General features: G+C 41.5%; 1 protein-coding gene across 1 annotated transcript in view; it reads right to left on the reverse strand.

Moving 5' to 3' along the window:
• Positions 1 to 3,646: 3,646 nt before the first annotated feature.
• LOC138651790 (oocyte zinc finger protein XlCOF22-like) overlaps positions 3,647 to 13,947 on the reverse strand; it is a 71,333-nt gene continuing 61,032 nt past the window's right edge. Inside the window, exon 7 of the mRNA XM_069742293.1 lies at positions 3,647 to 9,063. Coding sequence (XP_069598394.1) covers positions 7,706 to 9,063 — 1,358 coding nt within the window. The 3' untranslated portion in view covers positions 3,647 to 7,705. The remainder of the gene's footprint in view (positions 9,064 to 13,947) is intronic.

The raw sequence follows: 13,947 nt of genomic DNA on the forward strand, positions 1-13,947 counted from the left end.
ACCACATTCCCCGTACTTATCGCACCCTTCTATTTTTTACCCGCATTCCCCTCTTTCCCCCTCCTTTCTTCTTTTCTTTAACTTTCTTTCTAATTGCCTTTTCTATTTAGTGACATTCTCTATTAAAACAAATGACTCTATATAGTGAGTAATGATTAGTTTTCTTCGTTGTTGTTTACTTGTTACAATAATGAAAGTTATTATTACTATATCGAAAGTGATAACATTGGCATTGGCCAATAGCACTCGGAAACCGGTGGGACTTCACCTTCATGTCTGAATTATGGGTTGTATCCTAATGTTTTAACCAACTGTGTTTCAGCGTTGTTCCATTTCTGTATTGTTCATTTGCTTCAATAAACTTGATTTATACAAAATCACCTGTGGCTTAGCACGAAATTGGATTAAGGATGAACCGCCCACAAGAAGAGAATTCCTTCAATATGTGAAGCAGGGTCTGACATTGGAAAAAGGGATTTATAAAAAAAGAGGGAAAATAGAAATGTTCGATAAACTGTGGTCTTTGTGGCTTGAAATGGGTTAGAGGTTAGGTATAGGGGACGGGAGAGTCAAGGGCCTGACTCGGTAAGAACAAAATATGGTGTATGCGGTCCTAAATGGGATAATATCTATTCAGTATTATTGATGGTCGTGTTATTAAAAAGAGGTGAGCTGTCTTATTGGGATGGGGAGGGATAAGTTGGGAATGCTGGGGTTTGGTTATTGGGAAAATTTTGTATTGAAAACAAGGCTATAATATGTAAAATGCAATGATATTATTAATAAAAATCTATTTGAGTTAAAAAAAAATCACCTGTGGCTGATGGGAGTGGGAGTGCACATGTCCAAAAAGGATTTAATACAAATAGAGAAAAAGACCAGCACATCCAAGCTAGTGTGAAGTTCCTTCCTTTTTTCATAGCAATTTTTGCATATAAATATTTAATGTGTACATTATATAGCGTTTTTTTTCCCTTTTTTCCCATTTTCTATGGAAGTAATGCATTTTCAATGTTCTAGAGTAATCATTCTTGGTAAATCATGGTTAAAACTTTATCGTTTTTCAACTTACCGAATATACTCGAGTATAAGCCGAGATTTTCAGCCCATTTTTTTAGGCTAAAAGTGCCCCTCTACGTTTATACTCGAGTCATTGTCCCAGGGGGTCGGCGGGGGAGTGGTGGCTGTCACATCATACTCACCTGCTTCCAGCGCGGTCCCTGCTTCTCAGATCGTTTCTGATGCTGGCAGCTTGTTCCTGTGTTCAGTGGTCACGTGGTACCGCTCATTAAAGTAATGAATATGGATGCGACTCCACTCCCATAGGGGTGGAGCGCATATTCATTACTTTAATGAACGGTACTATGTGACTGCTGTGAACACAAGAACAAGCTGCCGGCGCCAGAAACCATTGCATCGGAGAAGCAGGGACCGCACCAGGAGGGGGTGAGTATGATGGGGGAGGGTGAGCCATGCAATATTCACATGTGCCCGGTCCACCGCCGGGCTCCATCTTCCGCGTCACCTGGCTGTGACGTTCAGGTCAGAAGGCGCGATGACATGGTTAGTGCGTGCCCTCTGCCTGAACAGTCACTGCAGAGACTTGAAAAACACAGCGGCGCACGGCAGTGGAATGAGAACAGGTGAATATCGCAAGTGCCTGAGCGACGAGAAGTGAGTATGTCATTTTTTTTATCACAGCAGCAGCATATGGGGCATAATATGCTATGGAGCATCTTATGGGGCCATCAACCTTTGGGTAGCTTTATATGGGGCATAATCTATGGAGCATCTCATGGGGCCATCAACCTTTGTGCAGCATTATATGGGCCATAATCTATGGAGCATCTTATGGGGCCATCAACCTTTGTGCAGCATTATATGGAGCATAATATTCTATGGAGCATCTTATGGGGCCATCAACCTTTGTGCAGCATTATACGGGGCATAATATTCTTTGAAGCATCTTATGGGGCCATCAGCCTTTGTGTAGCATTATATGGGGCATAATATTCTATGGAGCATCTTATGGGGCCATCATTAACCTTTTATGCAGTATTATATGGGGCATATTTTAATATGGAGCAGCTTATGGGGCTATCATTAACCTTTTATGCAGCATTATATGGGGCGTATTTTGTATGCAGCATCTTATGGGGTCCATCATGAACTGTATGGAGCATTATATGGGGCTCCTGATTCAATATGGATATTAAAAACACTTATTCTACTGATGTCTCAATCAATTTTACTTTTATTGGTATCTGTTTTTATTTTTTAAATTTACCAGTAGCTGCTGCATTTCCTACCCTAGGCTTATACTCGAGTCAATACATTTTCAAAGTTTTTTGTGGCAAAATTAGGGGTCTCGGCTTATACTGGGGTCAGCTTATACTCGAGTATATACGGTATATGCTTTTTTTTGGTTGACGCTTGTTCACACTAGCTTGAATGTGCAGGTCTTTTTCTCTATTTGTAGTAAAGCGTTTTTGGACATGTGCACTCCCACTCCCATCAGCCACAGGTTTTTTAAATAGTTAGCTGGTCCACTCCTGACCCATTAAGTGTAGGTTTTTTTGCCCAGGAGAGGTGACCTAACAGGACAGGGACCCAATTTACAAAGGACACCTTGAGGTGGCAATTGGGCTCACATATACTGGCCAACCTATGAGCGAAGTACCTTCCTTTTTTCATAGCAATTTTTGCAGATAAATATTTCATGTGTCCATTATATAGTCCTTTTTTCCCATTTTCTATGGCAGTAATACACTTTCAACTTTCTAGAGTAATCATTCTTGGTAAATCATGGTGCAGCCTTTATCGTTTTTCAACTCTAATGCTTTTTTTGGTTGGCGCCTGTTCACACTAGCTTGGATGTGCTGGTCTTTTTCTCTATTTGTAATAGAATAAATAACCATAAATCCACCATTAGATGTAATGGTGCGGCATTACCTCTTTCTTGCCATTGTAAAGAAAAAGGCCATTGGATCGCTCAGTGAAATACCAGGTTGTGGAACAAATAAAATCGCCCAGGAGAGGGGGAATATCAAGGAATTTCTGTTAAGTAGAGAAGTGTACTGGATCCACACCTTAAATACTCGATCTCCAAATGGATTAAATAGGAATTATGCGACGAGCCACTTTATGTAAATGATATTATTTGGTTATTGCAGCTAAATCCAGTTTCTTTCCTTTTTGTCTTTAGACATCGCAGGTGCGTTAATCAAGAGTTTGGATATATCAGTCATCATGGTGTGAAAATGGATACATACAGTATATCTTCATATAAATTAATATTTGATATAAGAAGTAGGAATACATTAAAACAAGCAATAAAAATATAAAATAAGATTAAAAGAGAAAAAAAATAAAAAGGTATAGAAGTTAATAATATGGTTGGGAGAGTCTTATGATAGTATACATTTTCACCCCTGTTCGTCTACATTTATAAATTTGATCTGTGAGCAATATTATGTCAATACATATACTTTTATTTATTTTATTAAGCTATATCTGCAGTTTTTCCTTTTTATTTATGTTTCATTCCTTGTATTTCATGAGATTTTTAAATTGGCCCTCAGATGTTTAAAACACCATCTTCCACTCATCACCCTCCCGAATGCGCATCACATTATAAGCGTCTCCAAGATCCAGTTTACAAAACCATTTTGTCTCCATAAGCAAATTATATAGGTCAGGGATGAGTGGAAGTGGGTAGGTACTTTTAATAGTAATTTTGTTTAATTCACGGAAATCGAGGGAAGGACAGAGCCCACTGTGGAGACATGAGGGTCAGCGGGTGCTCTCGTCCACTGGTATTGCTATGTTTAGAAAGATCGCACAGGTCGAGGATCATCCTACTGAACACCCGTACTTCTTTCCGGTGGGCAGAACACAACTCAGACAACACAGTAATAGGATACTACACGCCGGCAAGAATTTATTGGGTCATCAACAGTTAAAAGCATATATTACATTCCCAGCAAGCACACAAGATGGTGCACGAGCCTCACCCTTCCGCTGGCTCGCTGGGGATTAGGACATCCATGACTTTGGGGCATCCAAGGCCAACTACCCCATCTAATAGCACTACTCTTTTGGCGGCACCCTCACAGAAGAGGTAGCAGCAGCGTAGGAAGCTGACCGAGCACAGCGAGGTATGTGGATTGGTGACCTGATTGAAGAACCCAGGTTGGGACAAACTACTTTGTGGGCTTAATGATGGGCAGTGGATCAGATCTGTATTCCACCGTGGTTCCTGGGCTGATGTCCTGTATTCACAACAGTGACATGGTCAAGCCCCTTTATTGTTCTACAGTACTCTTTTCAGGGCATTGTCCAACAGGATTGGGGGAAGGGTGGGGGGAGGTAATCCCTCATTATTTGATTGTTCAATTAGTCTGCATATTTGTCCTCTGTGTTGTGCAGTCTAGTACACCACAGGGTGATGATGCAATACATAATCAGCAGGCCGTCCACAAATTAACATATACAAGGGTCAATGGACAGTCTCACATGAAACAATAATTCACGTTCCTTGACCTATTAAACAAAGGAACAATACGTCTGAACTTAATTAACAATAATTCACCCCCACACCAGTGATCAGATTGACTCAGTGTCAACCACAGCCACCATCTTTCTTTTTAACAAAAGAAAAATCCAACAGCTACTTGTGAGAAGGAAGGATGGATATGACTCTTCCGTAAACTTTCATTTACATATTCTATCATGGCAGTACATTCAGGTCCCAACAAATTATAAAGGAGAGCTTTAGGCAATATGGCATTCAGAACAAGATCAGTAGCACAATCATAAGGATGATGAGGAGGTAAAATCTTTGCCTCTTTTTCCAATAACACATCTCCGAAGTCATTCAGGTAACCCAGCAGACCCTTCAGACTTGCGGAGCAGATTTGTACAGAACTAAAATATTTCTTATGACAGTTGAGGCTCCACTTAACAATACCCTTCTGACACATCAATAACAAGATTGTGACTACATAGCTATGGAAGCCCAATATCAACCCAGTGTCACGGTTTCATATGTGACTATGGCCTAAGGACACCGTGAGTGACAGCTCAACTGTCCTACAGGGATCTGAAGTGTGCTTGACTATCAGTGTTGAGAGTGACAGTTCAGTCATCCAATCTGATACTGGGGCGTGCTGGGCTGTCAACATTTTGATTGACGGCCGTACTAGTCAATCTCTTCTTGCCTGCGGATGTTTCGACAGGTGCCTCCAGTCATTACTTGCTAGCTATTTAACTGGATTGCTGTCTGCAGGGTGTGTCAGTAGTAACTTTGTTTAAGTTAAGTGTGTGTGCTTGCTGTGCCTGATATCTTGATCTTGTTGCTCACCTCGGATTTCTTGTGATTATTCATGTGGATTATCCCTTCTGCTTTTGAAGCTCTCTGACTTCAGGTATTGGACCACGAACTTGTACTCTGATTATTTGTTTGTTGTACTCCCTGGCCTTGATGTACCCTCCTGGCATTTGACCCCGGACTGTTACCTGACCATGCCTTTGTCTTACCCCTCTGAACTATGAGCTCTCATGGTATTTCACCTTGGACCTCCTACACTGTCTCCTGGCTTACCCCGTGAGTAGTGACTCAGCATCACACCAAGCAGGTAAATTGTCCAACACATAGCAGAAGATGGGCTCAGAGTGAAGTGTTCGCACTCTACTGTGAATTCCACAGTCACCAGCTGAACAATATTCTGGAGTACCGGTGTTCTGCCAATTGCAAAAGTTTGAATGAGTCTGTCCAACCTAACTGCCCCTAACCCTAATTTCAGAACAAGTCCACAATCAATAAAGTTGGTGGCAGACCCAATAACCAAAGTAGTTCCACATTTAGCAGTATTTTGTCAGAGGAGTAAAAAGGTACCTAGGAGTCTGAGTGACCTCCTCAATAATCACTCAGACTTAGGCATTGCATTATAGCTTGCTTGCTTGAGGGTGTGCTGAGCAGTCCTTAAGTAAATGTCCAAAGCGACCATAATTGAGGCAGCATCCGAGATCACGCCGACATCTCTTCTCAATGGCCTGAGTGCTGGTAGCTCCAACCTCCATTGGTTATGCCTCAGGTATGTGTACTGACTTGAGAAGAATGACGTAAATACTCTATCGCTCATCCAGTCTCTCCCATATTCTTCTATACATTCAAATGGCCTGAATCATGGCGTCCCCAAAGAACAAAGTGGAGTATGCAGAGCCAGAGCATCATTGAGAGTATCTGAGAGGCCTCTGCGGAACTGGCTCATAGGAGTTGCATCATTCCACAGCACTTCGGTGGACCATTGCTGCAACTTGGAACTATAATCCTCAGCGGTGCGGCCCCTCTGTGTCAGATTCATGTTTCTTGCCTCTGTGATCTGGATTATGTCTGGTTTGTCATAGATCATCCCTAAGGGGTCAATAAATGAGTCTACAGAAAACTGTACTGGGGCTAGAGGGAACAAAGAAAATGCCCAAGTCTGAGAGCCTCATCACAGTAGGCACATGATTATTCCCACCCGCTGGGACTCATTCCCAGAAGACTAGGGTCGCAAGGTAAAAAATAGTCTACAGCTCTCTCTGTATACCTTAAACTGGTCTTGCTTCCCAGAAAATTTATCAGGTAGTGCAACTACTGGTTTGGGAGAGACCATCTGTACATCAGAAGGTAATGAAGTCATAACTACAGTCGGTAACGGATAGCTTTGGGAAGCACCCAAAGTACTAGAAAACTGACCGAGCAGCTTGGACTGTAAGGGTATGTGTACACGCTGCGGATTCCATTCCGGATGTTTCCGCGTGGATTCTGAAAAATCCTCAGGTAAAAAAGGCCTATGATTTACCGCGGATTTTGTGCGGAATTCGCCTGTGTTTCTACACCTGCGGATTCCTATAAAGGAATAGGTGTAAAACGCTGTGGAATCTGCACAAAGAATTGACATGCTGCGGAAAATAAACTGCAGCATTTCTGCGCGAAATTTTCCACAGCATGTGCACTGCGGATTTGGTTTTCTATAGGTAAACTTTGTCCTGTACAACGCATGGAAAACTGCTGCGGATCTGCAGGGCCAAATCTGCTGCGGATTCACAGCCAAATCCGCAACGCGTGCACATACCCTGAAGATTCTAACTTCTGATGCTCCCTGGCCAGATCCTGGACCATCTGGGTCAGATTTGACACCTGATCACAAAGGGTATGAACTGGATCCATTGCTGGGGGAAAAATGTATACCCCAGACGTAATGTGATGCTAGTCACTACTCACGGACAGGCCAAGGTGCAGCGTACTCACATGTTCCAGGGTCAAATACCATGAAAACATGAAGTAAACTAAAGAGAAAAGACAAAGGTGAAGTCAGGTCATTGCCTGATGTCAGAATATCAGGAAGATAGTGAATCAGAGAAAAGGGGTTAGGTAAATGAATGGTCAGAACGAGGTCCAAGGTCAGGCAAAAAACGATCAACAAATTGAGCACAAGGCAAGCCATTGAGCAGATGCTACATCAGGCAGAGGTCTGGAACTGACAGCTCAGCGAAGTAGCTGAGAAATCACCTGGAATAGGGAACACCTGTATGAAGCTCACAGCACCAGATTGGACAACTGAGCTGTTAGTCAATGCATCCAAGACACACTGAGCGGAGGAATCGTGACATTCTGATGTTTATTAAAAGTTGATTTCCGTGGAAAACATTTCCCACGTTATGAACATGAAAAAGGCTTCTCCCCTGCATGGGTTCTCTGGTGCTTAACAAAATTTGCTTTCTGTGTAAAACATTTCCCATATTCTGAACAAGAAAAAGCCTTCTCCACTGCATGAGTTCTCTGATGCTTAACCAAATCTGATTTCTGGGTTAAATATTTCCCACATTCGGAACAGGAAAAATGTTTTTCCCCTGTGTGAGTTCTCTGGTGCCTAACAAAATTTACTTTCTGTATAAAACATTTCCCACATTCTGAACAAGAAAATGGCTTCTCCCCTGTGTGAATTCGCTGGTGCTTAACAAAATCTGATTTCTGTGCAAAACATTTCCCGCATTCTGAACAAGAAAATGGCTTCTCCCCTGTGTGAATTCGCTGGTGCTTAACAAAATCTGATTTCTGTGCAAAACATTTCCCACATTCTGAACATGAAAAAGGCTTCTCCCCTGCATGGATTCTCTGGTGCCTAACAAAATTTACTTTCTGTGCAAAACATTTCCCACATTCTGAACATGAAAAAGGCTTTTCCCCTGTGTGAGTTCTCTGGTGCTTAACTAAATCTGATTTATGGTAAAAACATTTCCCACATTCTGAACAGGAAAAAAGCTTCTCCCCTGCATGGGTTCTCTGGTGCTTATCAAAATGTGTTTTCTGTGTAAAACATTTCCCACATTCTGAACAAGAAAAAGGCTTCTCCCCTGTGTGAGTTCTCTGGTGCTTAACCAAACCTGATTTAAGGGTAAAACATTTACCACATTCTGAACAGGAAAAATACTTTTCCCCTGTGTGAGTTCTCTGGTGCCTAACAAAATTTTCTTTCTGTGCAAAACATTTCCCACATTCTGAACATGAAAATGGCTTCTCCCCTGTGTGAGTTCTTTGGTGCCTAATCAAATGTGATTTCTGGTTAAAACATTTTCCACATTCTGAACATGAAAAAGGCTTCTTCCCTGTATGAGTTCTCTGGTGTCTAACAAAATCTGATTTATGGTTAAAACATTTCCCACACTTGGAACAAGAAAATCTATTCTCCCCTGTGTGATTTTTTTGATGTTTAAGATAAGACTTTTCGAGGATAAAACTATTTCCATAATCTGAACCTGAAAATGACTTTTTTGCTTTAGGATCAGTTTGTTTTTTAATGCTTATTTTGTGACTTTGATTTTCCTTAGCAATCGGTAATGAATCAGAAGACAGGACCTGTTTCAAAGGATAAGATGACAGATCTTTCCTGTGAATGGATGATGGTATATCTGGAGCAATGGCATTCACTTCAATTGTATCCTGTGTAATCTCTAGATAATTCGATTTAAAAATTGAAGATGTCAGCTGTCCATGTGATCTCCTGCTACAGTCATCTGCCAAGAAAAAAAAATACTTTTGAACAAAATCTCCTTGAATTTTATATTTTTTAACATTTCTACTTAAACGGTCCGTAAAAATGGCAAGTTTTGGAAACTATTGAATTATTCACCAAGACAATGACAGTTCACATTCTAATAGAAATCCTCATAGCATGAACCAGTAGAGTGCGGTGTTCAACTATTAGATCATTCTGCCTTCTAAATATGGAATAAAAATCCATCAAACTTTGATCTGTAGGCAAAAATGATACAAATAAACACTTCTACTCATCTCACAGAAAACAAGTCCCCTCTCACGTCCATCATAAGTGGAAAAACAGAGGTTTCCACATTATTAGTGGCTCAAAGGCTCTTGAAAAGTAAGGCCATGTGCACACGTTGCGGTTTTTACTGCGGATCCGCAGCGTTTTTGATGCTGCGGATCCGCAGCAGTTTTCCATGCGGTGTACAGTACCATGTCAACCTATGGAAAATAAAAACCGCTGTGCATATGCTGCGGAAAAAAATCGCGCGGAAACGCAGCGGTTTATTTTCCGCAGCATGTCAATTCTTTGTGTGGATTCTGCAGCGGTTTTACACCTGCTCCATAATAGAAAACCGCAGGTGTAAAACCGCAGTAGAATCTGCACAAAAACCGCTGTAAATCTGCAGTAAATCCGCGATAAATCCGCAGGAAAAATGCAGTGTTTTTGCCCTGCGGATTTATCAAAATCAGTGTGGAAAAATCCACACACCAGTCTGCAGCGTGTGCACATAGCCTTACATGGCTTCCATAAACCAATCCTGTAATATCCGCTCTCCCAAAGTCAAATCTTTCCCTCACTTCTGAGCCTTGCAGTGTGCCCAAATCACATTTAGCATCCATGTATTTGACATTACTATAGTGAGAAGAACTCTTAATTTACGGTGTATGTCTCCTGAAGTCCAATCTGGGCATTATGTGTTGGGTAATAAAATAACCAATATGCAACCTTCACTTTGCAACATCCACTGGTGCAAATTTCTAGAAAGTGGCTGAGGAGTCAAAATAGTCACTATTCTTATAGATCAACTCACTGAAGGTTATTTTTTACAAAATGGAGTCACTTTATGAGGATTTCTACTGCTCTGGTTTTCTGCCATTTTGCCATATTAGTGTGTTTGCAAATGGTAAGTCCGATCGTCTCTGGTATTAGCTCCTGCGACATCTGCTTCTGCCAACAGGAGCTGCCTTACTCATCCTACACGTGGTGCTGGTAATGGAGAAGATGTCAGAATCAGAAGCTCTGCGTGGTGCAGGCTCTGTCCATCCACTAAGATTAGGGTGCGTGGGACCAGTAGTACCATACAGTCTGGCAGTATGAGTGTGTGTGTTGTCCAGCTGAAGTAATATGCTCCCTGCTTCAGCCAATGGGAAAGAACCACACCCTACTAAAGTTTGAAGCAAATTACCGGAAGCTGCCAGATAGTGCCTTGTTCTCCTCTGATTTAGTCCTTTGTGGTCAGCTCCTGGCTTGCATATTTGTTTCTTGTTGTGACCCGGCCTATTTTACTGACTACGCTTGTGTCTTCTGATTTAGTATTTTCTCTACCCTCCTGGTTTTGACCTGGCTAATTGACTATTCTTCTTGCCATTTCACTCCATAGAACAGCAGGTAATACCTTGAACCAAGCATAGAAGTCCCTGTGTAAGTTCAGATTCATGTATATGGGTAAAATTTAATGAAGTTTAAGATAATCCCTGGGATCTGTAAAGCAGAGTAGATGGCGTTAAGCCTTGTTCGCAGTGCCATCTTTTAAGCTGCCAGGTGACCATGAACAGTGCCCCCAGTATATTATGCCTGCAATCTATTCCAGCAAGATCTGCAATCAAATAGCTAAATGGCACTCCTTCCCTTCTTAAAGGCTCCTTCACATTTAGCGACGCTGCAGCGATACCGACAACGATCCGGATCGCTGCAGCGTCGCTGTTTGGTCGCTGGAGAGCTGTCACACAGACCGCTCTCCAGCGACCAACGATGCCGGTAACCAGGGTAAACATCGGGTAACTAAGCGCAGGGCCGCGCTTAGTAACCCGATGTTTACCCTGGTTACCATGCTAAAAGTTAAAAAAAACAAACACTAGATACTTACCTACCGCTGTCTGTCCTCCAGCGCTGCGCTCTGCTTCTCTGCTCTCCTCTTGTACTGTCTGGGAGCCGGAAAGCAGAGCGGTGACGTCACCGCTCTGCTTTCCGGCTCACAGCCAGCACAGGAGGAGTGCAGAGCGCAGCGCTGGAGGACAGACAGCGGTAGGTAAGTATGTAGTGTTTGTTTTTTTTTACTTTTAGCATGGTAACCAGGGTAAACATCGGGTTACTAAGCGCGGCCCTGCGCTTAGTTACCCGATGTTTACCCTGGTTACCAGTGAAGACATCGCTGGATCGGTGTCACACACGCTGATCCAGCGATGTCTCCAGGGAGTCCAGCGACGAAATAAAGTTCTGGACTTTATTCAGCGACCAACGATCTCCCAGCAGGGGCCTGATCGTTGGTCGCTGTCACACATAACGATTTCATTAACGATATCGTTGCTACGTCACAAATAGCAACGATATCGTTAACAATATCGTTATGTGTGAAGGTACCTTAACGCTGCCATGTGCCCAGACAGTAGTGTACAACGGTATATAGGGTATTGTCAGATTCAAGAGACATTGGAAAATCATTTGTTCATCTGTTTCATCTGTTTGTGAAAATGAAAAAAATGGTGCTACATCAACAGTTCACTGAAACATTTTTTTTGCATTCTACTTAGTGTTCATTCCTGTATGTGGTTTTTGATACTAGGAAAAGTGCAATTTTTTAGGCCCCTCAAAGCCATTTCAAAATTGATCAGTTACCCAAAAAAATAGGTTTTGTAAATGTAATTGAACATATAAACACGTGTTGCTACATTTGTAAATAAAAGGAGATTCTAGTAAAGTTCAAATATGGTAAATGTTCTTTATTAACTATTTTGTGTCGTTTCATTATCTGTTTTTAAGAGTGTAAAAATCTAAAGTTTTAAAAAGTACAAATCTTTCTATTAGACAATTTTCAGATATTTTTAAAAAGTAACAATATATCAACCTAGAATTACCAGAAACATAAAACACAATGTGTCACAGAAAAAAATATTTCAGAATTCCTGGAATCAGAAGAAGCATCCAAAGATATCAGCACATGTGTGAGGCAGTGAGGGGAATACAACGGTAGGTATATGTCCCCCAAGATGAGTATAAAGGCATATTAACCCCTTAGTGATAGAGCCAATTTTGTACTTAATGACCAGGCCAATTTTTACAATTCTGACCACTGTCTCTTTATGAGGTTATTACTCTGGAATGCTTTAACGGATCCTGCTGACTCTGACAATGTTTTTTCGTGACATATTATACTTCATGAAAGTGGCAAAATTTCTTTCATATGACTTGCATGTATGAAAAAAAAAAAAATATATAATAATAATAATAATTTTTATTTATATAGCGCCAACATATTCCGCAGCGCTTTACAAATTATAGAGGGGACTTGCACAGACAATAGACATTACAGCATAACAGAAATACAGTTCAAAACAGATACCAGGAGGAGTGAGGGCCCTGCTCGCAAGCTTACAAACTATGAGATGGAATGGAAATATGGCTAACATTTTTGAAAACTTTGCAATTTTCAAACTTTGAATTTTTATGCCCTTAAATCACAGAGATATGTCACACAAAATTCTTACTAAATAACATTTCCCACATGTCTACTTTACATCAGCACAATTTTGGAAACAAATTTTTTTTTTGTTAGGAAGTTAAAAGTTGACACCATTTTTTTTTAGGGACCACATCACATTTGAAGTCACTTTGAGGAGTGTACATGACATAAAATACCCCAAACTGACAACATTCTAAAAACTGCACCCCTCTAGGCGCTCAAAACCACATTCAAAAAGTTAATTAACCCTTTACGTGCTTCACAGGAGCTGAAGTAATGTGGAAGGCAAAAATGAACATTTAACTTTTTTTCACAAAATATTTTGTTTTAGAACCAGTTTTTTTATTTTCACAAATGTAAGGCTATGTGCAGAATTTGCATGCCTTTTCACGCAAAATACAAGCATTTTGCAAGCATTTTTAGCTTGCAGAATGATTGTGCTTTTCCAAGCGATTTGAAGCTTTGCTTGGAAAAGTGATTGACAGGTATAGTGCTTGACAAGTGTAACCAACTTTTTGCTATTGATGCTGCATAGGCAGCATTAATAGTAAAAGATAGAATGTTAAAAATAATTAAAAAAATTAAAAATATGGTTATTCTCACTTTCCGATGGCCCCCGATCTCCTCAGCAATGCTGAGCAGTGCGGTCCATTCCGTTCCCAGTGATGCCTTGCGCGAAGGACCTTTGTGACATCACGGTCGCGTGACCGCGACGTCATCCCAGGTGATTCGTGCAATGCATCCCTGGGAACGGAAGCCGTCGCGTGCACTGCTGAGAGCCGGGAGGACTCCGGGGGCCATCAGAAGGTAAGTATATCCCTATTTTTCTATTTTAATTCTCTTTTTACACGGATATGGTACCCAAGGGCATGGAGGAAAGTCTCCTCTCCTCCAGACCCGGGTACCATCTGCACATGAAGCGCTCACTTTACACATGGTGGGCATAGCCACATGTGTAAAGTGAGCGTTTCAGTGCAATCCTATGGCGGCAGAATCGCTGCGATTCCGCAGAAATAATGAACATGCTGCGGATTTTACCGCTATGCGATTCCGCAGCGGGAAAATCTGCAGCATGGGTACAGCAACTGCGGAATCCCATAGAATGGGAATGCGTTTTTTAAGCGTTTCCACTGCGTCAAAAAACGTGGCAGACACGCATAAAAAACACAACGT

Source organism: Ranitomeya imitator, chromosome 10 (genome assembly GCF_032444005.1).
Source record: "Ranitomeya imitator isolate aRanImi1 chromosome 10, aRanImi1.pri, whole genome shotgun sequence".
Lineage (NCBI taxonomy): Eukaryota > Metazoa > Chordata > Amphibia > Anura > Dendrobatidae > Ranitomeya > Ranitomeya imitator.